The sequence below is a fragment of the Corythoichthys intestinalis genome, chromosome 4 (assembly GCF_030265065.1).
Source record: "Corythoichthys intestinalis isolate RoL2023-P3 chromosome 4, ASM3026506v1, whole genome shotgun sequence".
Lineage (NCBI taxonomy): Eukaryota > Metazoa > Chordata > Actinopteri > Syngnathiformes > Syngnathidae > Corythoichthys > Corythoichthys intestinalis.
In genome coordinates this window covers 29,457,792-29,470,228 of record NC_080398.1, presented here as the reverse complement: position 1 = coordinate 29,470,228, position 12,437 = coordinate 29,457,792, and the positions used below count along the sequence as shown (strand labels likewise).

General features: G+C 43.6%; 1 protein-coding gene across 1 annotated transcript in view; it reads right to left on the bottom strand.

The window, feature by feature from the left end:
* Nucleotides 1-54: 54 nt before the first annotated feature.
* lmtk3 (lemur tyrosine kinase 3) overlaps nt 55-12,437 on the bottom strand; it is a 43,069-nt gene continuing 30,686 nt past the window's right edge. The window contains exons 10-16 of the mRNA XM_057834329.1: nt 11,019-11,168; nt 5,242-10,798; nt 4,987-5,150; nt 4,780-4,913; nt 4,366-4,700; nt 4,217-4,292; nt 55-1,362 (exon numbers count right to left, since the gene is read on the bottom strand). Of these exons, the coding sequence (XP_057690312.1) occupies nt 1,244-1,362; nt 4,217-4,292; nt 4,366-4,700; nt 4,780-4,913; nt 4,987-5,150; nt 5,242-10,798; nt 11,019-11,168 (6,535 nt within the window). The 3' untranslated portion in view covers nt 55-1,243. The remainder of the gene's footprint in view (nt 1,363-4,216; nt 4,293-4,365; nt 4,701-4,779; nt 4,914-4,986; nt 5,151-5,241; nt 10,799-11,018; nt 11,169-12,437) is intronic.

Below are 12,437 nucleotides of genomic sequence, written 5' to 3'. Positions count from 1 at the left end.
TAATTCTATTTTTTATGACCTTAATAATTATTTTCATTCAAAAACTAATAATAATACGTTGTAAATGTTTTTTTCCACAAGTGTGACATTTACAAATGACGAAAATGGAGCATTCAGATGGAAATCCACATTTTGTAGTTTTTATTTTCCCCTTCGTTTTTACATTATCCCTTGAAAACAATTCCTTAAAACAATACAGGTTTTAAACCAACACTAAAACAGACTAAACAAACTATTTGGACCTTGACTGCATGATGGACTGTTTGTAGAAAATCAAATCAGAAGGTAATATACACGCACAATAAAAATAAAGCTATTGACTGATGAAAAGCTCGTTTTCAGTTTTTCATGCTAAGCTACGCCGACTGTCTGGAAAAGAATGACAACACTGCTAAACATACAGAGACATGGCGGGAGTATTACAGGAAACTATCATACAGATTGGAATATATTGACAGGTAAAATTATACAAAATACTTTTTTGGCGCATTTAAGACGGCTTGGAAAATATTTTGCTTTATTTGTTAAGTCGATCTTACAGAAGGTATAACCTAGATGCATCCTGTCCCAAATAATAAGTTAGTTTATGCTAATAGCATCAAATAAATAACATAAATAAATAAGTGCATAAAGAATTTCATGGCCACTGGCTATGCAAACATGAAAAATAAATAGCGATAAAGTAAGCGAGCGCTTTCAGGAACTCAAAGTCCAAAGGAAATTGTTGGTTGTATTGAATTTTTCATGCAGTTTAAGACATCTAAAAGTAAACAGCTCTAAAATGATATCGTATTCACTTTGTATGATGATGTTTTGTACAAATGTCAAAGTATTCTGACAGAATCTGAGCAAATTGTGTTTCAAACTGACTGCAATGAAAAAGCGTCTATGAAGAGAGAGGCCTGGCATATGGATCCTAAAAAAAAAAAAAAAAAAATCAAAACAACAAAACAAACGGCTTTGCCCTCACATCTGAAGAGCAACGATGCAGAATAAACAAGCTGGTACACAGCGAGACTCCCGCTGAATAGCTGTCGATTCAACTTTACAGGTTCCTCCTTCCAAAGATGCTTGAATAAACTCTGTAAACAGTGTAGCTGGTCAGAACTGGATCGTTTCCAGTCTTCCTCTTCCATCCGCCTATCCAGTAGAAAAATAGCCTCTGTGTGACTGAATGGCTGGCTGGTGGAGTTCCTTCACGGCTCGGTCTCAGAGGGTTCCTCTCTAAAGCGTTCAAGCCGCATCACGCGACATGGGGGTCCTTAGCAGGGCTGACGGTGAAGCGTGATGTCATCGCATTGGCTCCGCCCGCAGAGACCCTGGGTTCTTTGCGCTTGGAATCTTTGCTTTTGTTGCTGGAACCTGGTCGAGAACAAGAGAGACTACTAAGGGCATGACTTGTAATTTAGACGTACAGTAATAAATCCATGGAGAAGATCGTCACAAAAACACTCAGTGAGCTGTGATTTTTTTTGCAGAAGATAAAGAATATGTGCACGGGAATAATGTATTGTCAATCTGTTTGGACAACTGTGAATTAAAGTCTTCAATTAACGTGGCCGTGGTGCAGTTAGTAGCTCGAGTTGTCCTGGAACCGAAGGGTCAGCGGTTTGATTCCCGGCTACATCTTCCCACTGTCGAGGTGCCCTTGGGCAAGGCACTTTACCCTAATTTGCCCCCAATTGGTTGGCATTGCCTTGCATGGCAGCAGCAACATTTGTGTGTATGTGTGATCAGGGGCGCTGCCAGGGATTTTGGGCCCCATGAAAAGATATCACTTTGGGCCACACCACCAGTGTTGTTAATAACGGCGTTAGAATATAACGGCGTTACTAACGGCGTTATTTTTTTCAGTAGTGAGTAATCTAATTAATTACTTTTCACATCTTGGCAACGCCGTTACTGAGGATGGAAAAGGCGTGCGTTACTATGCGTTGCTATATTGGTTGAATGACGCGATAAAAGTCTGAGGGAGACGGACTCACCGAGATGACAGAGCAGAGCAGGAGTGGGGAGGAGGCAAAAAAGTTGTGACGCCGAGCAAACGCGATGCTAGGTAGCTCCAGTAATACCTGACTGTAGCCGATAGCTTACAAACTATGCCCACATGATATGGTCGATACTAAAGATGTCCCGATCGATCGGGTCCGATCACGTCATTTTCAAAGTATCGGAATTGGCAAAAAAATATCGGACATGCCTTTTTTTAATATATATATAAATATGTATATATATATGTATATATATATATATATATATATATATATATATATATATATATATATATATATATACATATATATATATATATATATATATATATATACAAAATGTCTTACACTCATCCAGAGTCTTTAGTTTTGGCTTAAAGTAGGGCTACCAAATTTATCGCGTTAACGGCGGTAATTAATTTTTTTAAAATTAATCACGCTAAAATATTTAACTCAATTAACGCATGCGCTGCACGACCTACTCACGCATTGTCGCGTTCAATCTATAATGGCGCCGTTTTACTGCCAATGCTGCTATATAGAGCTAAAAGGCAGCGTAAAATGAGTAGAGTGAATTTTGGCAGTCTTTGGAGCCTTTTTTTAATCGGCTAAAGCCTTACAATTCCTTTCTCAACAATTAGAAATATCGTGGGAAGCAATGTGGGGAAGCAATGTAGTAGTTGATCGTTCTCTTAACACACTATTATATTTCCCAACGCAGAGAAGATGTATCTGTTGGTGCCACTACGCACAGTCATGGTTGCACTTCCCATCAAGCATTTGGGCAAAACAGTTAAATGGCTACAGTATCATTTACTGAAAGCTCAACAAATACACTAGATAACAATATTTAGTCACAATATACAAAGTCACATTTATCCTTTAAGAATTACAAGTCTTTCTATCCGTGGATCCCTCTCACAGAAAGAATGTTAATAATGTAAATGCCATCTTGAGGATTTATTGTCATAATAAAGAAATACAGTACTTATGTACTGTATGTTGAATGTATATATTCGTCCGAGTTTTATTCATTTTTTTCTTAATGCATTGCCAAAATGTATATGATCGGGAAAAATTATCGGGAATGATTGGAATTGAATCAGGAGCAAAAAAAAAAAGCAATCGGATCGGGAAATATCGGGATCGGCAGATACTCAAACTAAAACGATCAGGATCGGATCGGGAGCAAAAAAACGTGATCGGAACAACCCTAGTAGATATGGTAGACATGGTAGATATCACATATATATAAAACTAGATGCGAAATGAGAGACATGGGGGCATTAGCAACATGTACAGTAAAGGAGCTAGATACGTTAGTAAACAGCCGCCATCTTAAAGCAGTAGACTTCTTTGGAAGGCTCTGTTGTAGAGAACCTTCCTAGCGAACCTAAGTAACTTTTTATCTAAAATACTCCTAAAACGGCAAAGTCTTCACTTGAATCTATCTTTAAATGATGAAACAGTTTTAAAACTTCCACATGTCAAAAGTAGACAGAAGGGAACTAATGCAATAATTGGGGACATTTTAACAACTTTTAACAGTTGGTTCAGGGTAAAGGGTAAATTAGGGTAAAGAAATGGGCAAGGGCCAATTGTCCCAAAAACATTTTACACTTCACATAGTGTGACCTAGGTTTTTTTCTTTTTTTTTTTGGATGAAAAAAGCCTCATAACTTTTCCCTTCTCTGATGAGGGGCCGGGTCAGTTTGTAACAGAAAAGTGTGACGATTGCAGGAGTGCCTAAATGTAAAAAATTATTGTTTTTCAGAAAGCCACAATCAAATAACCAACGACAGCCCCAAAACATCACTGCTCTAGAGGAGATCTGCATGGAGGAATGGGCCAAAATACCAGCAACTGTGTGTAAAAAGCTTGTGAAGAGTTACAGAAAACGTTTGGCCTCCGTTATTGCCAACAAAGGGTACATAACAAAGTATTGAGATGAACTTTTTGTATTGACCAAATACTTATTTTCCACCATGATTTGCAAATAAATTCTTTAAAAATCAGTTAATGTGATTTTCTGTTTTTTTCCCCGTTCTGTCTCTCATGGTTGAGGTTTACCCATGTTGACAATTACAGGCCTCTCTAATATTTTCAAGTGGGAGAACTTGCACAATTAGTGGTTGACTAAATACTTATTTGCTCCACTGTATACTGTATATACATACATATTGATATCTATTACCAGAAAAGACATACAGTATCGATATGCTCACCGTGTAGCGTGTTTTTGACGGTAACTGCAGCTGGACTAGTGGGCGCTGAAGTGCTTAATGCATTGGTTGGAGTTTCCTGTGGTAGTTAAGCAGAGAGATACACCTCATTCCATGATCAACATCTATGAATTGTCTACTAACCAGCGTACCTGATCAAAGAGATAGATGGTGACATCATCAAAAAAGGAAACATTTCTCCCCCTGTCCCTCTCGCTGTCCAGAGGTTCCTTGGGCGACTTGAGCAGACTCCTCAGACCTATGCGTTTGTCCACATCTGTCTCTGTGACAACTATAACCCTACGGTTACTTTCGTCCTCTGCCTCATCTTCCTCTTCATCTTCAGGATCGCTTCCCGGAAGCAAGCCTCTCCGTCTGCCAATCCGATTGCCGATTGCCCCGTCCCCAAAACCTCCTTTGCCAGTCGTGGTCAAGGGCAGAGTCAGGGCGAGGGGTGGCAGGGCTAAAGACAGACGGGCTACTTTTGCTAAAAGCCAAAAAATGAAAAGAATGATTTATTTTTGTAGCTCACATTTATTTTACTGGTAATGAATTGAATAACCAACCTTTGATTGCCTGGTTTGCAGAAGATTGCAGCGTCGTAACCTCTGGTTGTTCAATCACAGTGAGTGTCTCAGTTTCAGTTTCTTCACATTCTGTCTCAGGTTCAGTGCAAGAAATGGTTTCCTGCTCTGTTCGGCTAAAAAAACATGATGTCTCAGTATGGAGCTCCGTGTGACATGAGATCCATTTGCACAGGCTCATTTCATTACCTGTCATCCTGGTTTTGTTCTCCCATAACGGCCGTCTCACTGTTGCTCTCGGTTGTTTGTTCCCCCCAGGGCCGAAGTGTGACTGCGTCCTTGACTGTTGTTCCCCATAGAACATTTGTTTTCACATTTTCACTCAAGGAGAACTGCAGTCGCTCCTCACACACCTGAAAGGACAAAACAAAATAGCAAACACAGAGCTGAAAACAGTGAAGCAAGGTAACAGAGTTTCCTCTCCATGTAAACATGTTTTCTGACCTGCATCATGAGGCCATTCTCGGTGGTCATCTTTGAAAGAGAACTCTGGTCCTTCGCATCCGGAGATTGTCCTGATGACCTCAACATATCATCCCTATCATCGGTGTCTGAGGAATCTAACAGATTATTGAAATCATCAGGGGTTTGATCCAAAACCGCTCTGCTCCCTTTGGTACTCGAATGACTTGTCTCTTCGCCATACAAGCTTGAATTGGTGCCTTTTTGATCAGGTGTTTTTTTCAGGGACTCCAAAAGCTCTAGGTTTTCCAAGAAAATGCCACCCAAAGTCTCTTCCTCATCACCTGATATGCAACACAGTTGTTCCAGTTTCTCGAAATCCTCTAAGGCTTCCTCATGCATATCTTTCCATTCAGAAATTAATAATTCTGGCAGGTTATTTATTGGAGCTTGTGACGGGTTGGTATCATTCTGAACTTCAATCTCAGAGGTGTTGCTACTGAGATCCATTTTGGGAGATTCTGCCTCTATATTCACTGGAGTACTAAACTCCTCAGTTTCTGAAATGGATGGCGGTGGACTCGGAAAAGAATCATCTAAACTCTCCAGTTTATCATCCTGCAGGTCAAGGTCGATGCTTTGAGGAGGACTGGGGAAGTCAACTGAGCTGAAGTTGTCTGCTGGTGGATCAGCGACATCTCTGAAATCCTCTTCTAACTCTGCAGCACTCACGCCGTCTTCTGTGGGGTGCTTTGCATTGCATGGACTTCTTTCATCCGTATAATTTATCTCAGAATCAAGATTTTCCTGGTCAGGAAAGTCCTCCTGAGGGGCTTCAGTGATACATATGGTTATTTTGGCATGCTTACTTTCTAAAGTATGAGAGAAACAGTTCACTAAACCAGCATCGTCGTCAACTTTTTCTCTTGGTGGTGACGGTTCTTCCTCCTGGAGGTCACAGAGTTGGTGCTGAGACCAAGTGTTGAAATTCTGATTCTCCTCTGAGCCTGCATTATGCCCATCCTGGATTGTGTCCATCCATAAGGACTTATGTTTCTCAGAGACTTCCTGATCCGGCATTTCATTGTTTTCCACGTCTGTTGATAATTTCCCCATCACATCAAATCTATTTATTTCCTCTAGGCTCTCCTGATTTTCAACCTGTTGAACAGCCATCTTCTGCTGCTCAGACGCTTGATTGACATTTGCATTCACTGAAAGACTTTCTGTTAATCCCTGCCTTTCGTCATTCCACGATTCCTCATAGCTGACTAACTTGGCAGGGTGAGGTTCACTCCCAGCAAGTTCATCATTTTCTTCAGTTTCCCAGAACTCCTGACCCACAACGAGACGCTCGGCCACCTCCCAGTCCTCAGCGTGGAAGCCAGGGAAGAGTTCAGACCTGAGCTCATTATCTGGACACTTCTTTTCTGGAGAGGCCCACTGGTCATTTTCATCAGGCCAAATAGGCAATTCACTTAACTGTGAATAAAGGTTGCAGTCAAGACTCTTTCTGTCATTTTCCACTTTCACCTGCTCGATGACATTTGCGACATTGTTCATCCTATGTTGCGCTTCTCTCAGGGGTGACTTCTCCTTTGCAACGTTACTCAGCTCTGCACAAGCAAGCTGTTTCTCAGACTCTGTCCTTACCTCAGCTGTCTCATTCTCATAGTAGTAGTGCAAGTCTCGCAGGCCAAGCTGGTTGTGGTCTGAATGGTGCAGCTCAAGGTCAGGCAACTTATTTCTTATCTCAGGTTTTTCAAGTCTTTCATCTGTCCAGGATGCCAAAGCTACATTTGACTCCCGTAATGGTGGTGTGACGGAAGAACCGTCAAATAGATTAGACAATTTGGACTCTGTGTTGTCAACAACAGACTCTACAATTTTATTTCTATGGGCGCTCAAAGAAACAACATCATTTTCTAATTTTGTGTATTCCTTGGCTCTGTTGGCTGGTAGATTCAAATCTTTTCTGGAAATTACATTCTCTGTGGATTGTTGGTCTTCTGGATACCCATCACGATTCGTAAAGTTCTTATGAGGTGTGTCTTCTAATTTGGAGAACAATTTATCAATAAAGTCAACACAGTCTTGGGTTTGGGGACCATCGATTAATTGGGAGGATTTCTGACCGTTTAGGAAAATGCCAGAATCATCTCTCTGTCCTAGCTCGAACCCTTTCTTTGGAAAATCAGTGGCATTCCCTGGATGAGAGAAGTCATTTTGAGGAATATTCTGACATGTCTTTTTCTCAGTTAACTGTATGTTGTTTCTCATTGCGTGCTTGTGTTCCACCTCACTCTCTTCTTCAGTTTCAGTTTTTTCTTCGATCCCAGTGAGCAGTCCCCTCTCACCCCCTCGGCCACTGCTCGGCCTGGAGCTGACAAGTCCGTCGCTGCTTCTCCTGCTCATCCCGTCCCCTTCCCAGTCGCTGTCTGAGAAATAGGCCGAGTCCCGATGAGGTGTTTCATTTCCCAGAGCTCGCCACCCACCACCTCCCGATCCCATCCAGGAGTCACTAGGAGTGAGGCAGTCTGCGGAGCTGGACGTCATTGGTGACAGGACGGAGTCGGTGGGGGTGACCAGGAAGACGTCACCAGACGCATCCCAATCCGGAGTGGATGGAGTGGCAGCTAGTTCGGCAACATGTTTTTGTGAAACACTGTCATTGTGCTCTAGTGAATGGTTATCGTCTACTTTTGTGTTTGGGGCCCCACTAGCTTTTGAGTGATCCAAATCAGCGGCAGACGAGATCTTATCAGTGTTGTGATTTTCATTGTCAGAATCACACATTGTGACGTGATCTCTCTCATGAATGCAGACTCTTGTGTCATCATTCAATAGCTGGCCATTCTCTAAAAAAGAAGCATCCGGGCTATTATGTGTAATGCGTGATCTCACAGTGACATCCTTGTCGGAGAGTTCGGGTGAAAGTTCTGAAAAATCTTGTTCCTCTCCTCTCGCAGGTAAAGCAGGTCCATCTGTACTCTCTAGGCCATTTTTGGACATGCTATCAGAAAAGGCAAAGTCACCTGCATTGCATCCTTGATTCTCTGATTTAATGGTTGAGCCTATATGAAGGATTGGGATCTCAGGTCGGGTAGTAACTTTGATCTCAGTCTTTTTGGCACGTTTGGTGACTTGGGCATAAATAGCCTCAGTTTGTGTTTCATCTTTTCCTCTACCAGATGAGCGTATGGAGCTCTCTGATTGAAACCGTATGGTCTGTGCTGAATTTGGGTCAATACAAATGGATTCGTACTCAGGCGAGAGAGGCGTAGGGGAGGAATCAGCTTCTTTCTTGTTCGTAGTTGTGTTTTGTCTCGATATGATTTCAGTTAGAAAAGTCTCTGCTGATTGGATCTCTTTTAGGAACTCCTCCCTTGTCATTTCTGATTTCTGTTGTTCCTTTTCAGTCTTTTTCGGTTCAAACTCTGCTTTTCCAGTGGTGCTCTCAGAGAGGAGGGAGTGTGACCGTCTTATGCCTTTTGAATAGGTGTCGTCAGCTTCTGTGCATGAGGGAAGGCCCGAAGCGCAGACATACGGTCGCAACCTTGATCCTGCAGGGTAGAGGTATTTTACAGGATCATTTCCTGATCCTTCATTCACATCTGTGTCCGTATCGATCTCTGTCAGAAAAAGATCTCCCTGAAACGATTCATTCGACGCTATGAATTCTTTCTCCATTCCTGTGCTTTTGTTTTGTTTCTCTGACGCCCACGAATGTCCTGCTGAGCCCAGCTCTGTGATCAGAGACTGGGAACGGCGTATTCCTTTGTTAGGCAATGCAAAATTTGGAGATTTTTCACTGTCTCTCTTTTCCTCCTGCCCAGTGTCACATGAAACATCCGACTTGCGCTCATTTAGCTCTGTCGCTGTAGAGATCTCTGTCAGAAATAAGTGCATGGGGGATTTCTTGGCTGCGGCAATACGTTCTGCTTGAAGTTCTGCATCTTCCTTCCAAATGGCTGGTAAGATGGTGTCAAGGCGTGATTGGGTCCTTTTCATTCCCCTGGAAAAGAGTCCACCAGAGGTTGGCTCAGCATCCTCAGAAAGGCTTGAATGAGTGACAGTGGTGCCGCTGTTTGGTTTCTCAGGTGACACGAAGGGAGAGTCCTCCTCATCTGAGTAAGTGGGACTGGATGAACACTGCCCGTCATTTCCGGGCTGAGGGCGAGGTATATTACGATAAATCGGACGCAAGGGGTTTTCCCTGCGAATGGGCGATTCAAAGTCTTTCCCACGGGAGTGAGTGCTATCCTTGGAGTTGTGCATTGACGTGTGTCTGGTGTCCCTATTGGCAAGGTCACAGGACAGCGGGTCTCTAATACATCTATTACTGTATCTAGAATAAGAATCAGAATTGTAGCTGGGGCAAGTTCTTTGTTTTGAGTGAGGAGGGAGGGGAGGCGGACACATTTGTGTTGGAGGGTAAATTGGATGACTAGATGGTGGGAGGGAGGGGGAGAGAGACGGGGATGGCGGCAAAGTCTGTCTAGCACGGTGGAGCCCTAAGTGACCATAACTCGAAGGTGGGCAGCTGTTCATCTGAAGAGGATCAGTCTCGATTTTGCCACTCATGTTGTAATGAGGAAGTCCCCTGTAACCAATTGGAGGTGCAGGTAGCGGGCGCGAATGAAGATGATTGGTGGATGACAGAGACAGGGACCGAGGTTTTGGAGGAAGGATTGGAGCTTGGGAGCTTGAGGAGGCTTTTTTGTCAGGAGTCCTTTTTTCTTCATCATCTTCCCCTAAATTGATTACCGAAAAGTCAGTCACTCTGCTTGAAGTGTCTCTGAACTCAGCTACTCCAGTGTTAGGCACCTGGAGCTTTACCTCGCTCGATCGCACAGTCTGGATGCCTTTTCCAGCTGTACACTTGTCAGAGGAACAATATGGCACGCGCTCTTTCCCCAGCATACCACTGCGTATCTCCACAAGCTCCATGTCTCCTGGACAAATAGTGTCTGAGCGGCAAGACGGCTGGCTCTTCCCTTTGAGGGTCGGTGACTTGTCCTGGGGAGTGTGCTCCTCCAATCGGATGTAGTACTCGCTGGCAAGGGAGGGACTGCGTGCGCTGATCACCGGGACCACAGTGGGGGTGTCCAAGGACTGCCTGTGATTGTTATTGTTCACAGACGGTATGGGTTGAGCAGGGGGTAGAGGTTTGTAGCCTCGTCTAGCGTGGGCCTTCTCCCAAAAATATTCAAAGTTCAACCCTTTGCTAGTTTCAGTCACGGTCAGGATATCATCCAGTTCAGACGAGGAATGCGTGCTACGGTTGCCCACGGGGTCCAGCAGTGGGTAGGAGCTGTGTCGCTCCTCCCTAGCGCATTCGCGCTCCCTTTGCCGTTCGTGCGCTGCTGCCTGAAAGGCCGGCGGGCGAAGCAAGTCCCATCGTCTTTCAAACGACTCTTCGCTCTCGCCTCTCCTCCTCCTACCGTCGTCATACTCCTCATCTTCTTCATCCTCATCCCCGACACCACCCCTCGCTGTTCCCCGCTCGGCAGCCAGGAGGGAGGAGAGGAGGAGGAAAACCTCGGCCGCTGATGGACGCTGTGATGGAGGAAGCCAGCATGACTGCATGATTTCATACCTGAAGAGGGAATGTGAGGGGAGGAGGGGGAGGAGAGTGAAGAAAGGAGAGGAGAGGAGAGGAGACGAGAGGAGAAGAGAGGAGACGAAGATAAGAGAGGACAGGAGATGAAAGGGAAGAGAGGATAAGAAAGGACAGGAGAGAAAAAGACTCAGTCAAGTTTGATAAAAATAAACCTTAGAGCCCATGACATGAGCATGTTGTGAACAGCCCTACTGACCAGTAATCTGCGTGAGAGAGTTTGAGTCTCGGCTGAGCCAGCGTGATTTGTCGCTCCCTGATGACAAACGTCAGAACCTCCTCGTCACTCAGATGCCTGTGAGGCTGAGAGCCAAATTCAAACAGTTCCCATATGACCACCCCCAGGGACCTGCAAGTAGGACATTGAGGAAAGGACATTACTCATGGCAAAATACATCAACTTTTAAAGACTTTGCCTAGAGTGAGCAGATAGATGTTTTTTTTTTGAGGTTATCGTCTTCTTTTCTCATATTTTAAGGTGTACATAACATTGAGGCTGGCGACCTTATTCTCTGGTCTTAAAAGTCTTGTAATGTACGCGGCTGATAGTTGGGTTCTTGCTTTCATTAATCTCCTTATCAGGCACTACTGGAGTGGCTATGGCTAAGTATAGACACGAGTGTATACCAAACTGGAAGGCTAAAATTGTGTTTCAGCAAACCCCCCCTTAACAAAAAAAGGCTTACTGACTGTTAAAGGCAAGAATGTGGTTTAAATATTCATGGGCTCTTCTCCTAGAGATGCCCTTCACTAGTATCCTGTGTACAGTGGGGCAAATAAGTATTTAGTCAATCACCAATTGTGCAAGTTCTCCTACTTGAAAAGATTAGAGAGGCCTGTAATTGTCAACATGGGTAAACCTCAACCATGAGAGACAGAATGTGGAAAAAAAATCAGAAAATCACATTGTTTGATTTTTAATGAATTTATTTGCAAATCATGGTGGAAAATAAGTATTTGGTCAATACCAAAAGTTCATCTCAATATTTTGTTATGTACCCTTTGTTGGCAATAACAGAGGCCAAACGTTTTCTGTAACTCTTCACAAGCTTTTTACACACTGCTGCTGGTATTTTGGCACATTCCTCCATGCAGATCTTCTCTAGAGCAGTGATGTTTTGGGGCTGTCGTTGGGCAACACGGACTTTCAACTCCCTCCACAGATTTTCTATGGGGTTGAGATCTGGAGACTGGCTAGGCCACTCCAGGACCTTAAAATGCTTCTTACGAAGCCACTCCTTTGTTGCCCTGGCTGTATGTTTGGGATCATTGTCATGCTGAAAGACCCAGCCATGTCTCATCTTCAATGCTCTTGCTGATGGAAGGAGATTTTCACTCAAAATCTCTCGATACATGGCCCCATTCATTCTTTCCTTTACACAGATCAGTTGTCCTGGTCCCTTTGCAGAAAAACAGCCCCAAAGCATGATGTTTCCAACCCCATGCTTCACAGTGGGTATGGTGTTCTTCGGATGCAATTCAGTATTCTTTCTCCTCCAAACACGAGAACCTGTGTTTCTACCAAAAAGTTCTATTTTAGTTTCATCTGACCATAACGCATTATCCCAGTCCTCTTCTGGATCATCCAAATGCTCTCTAGCGAACCGCAGACGGGCCT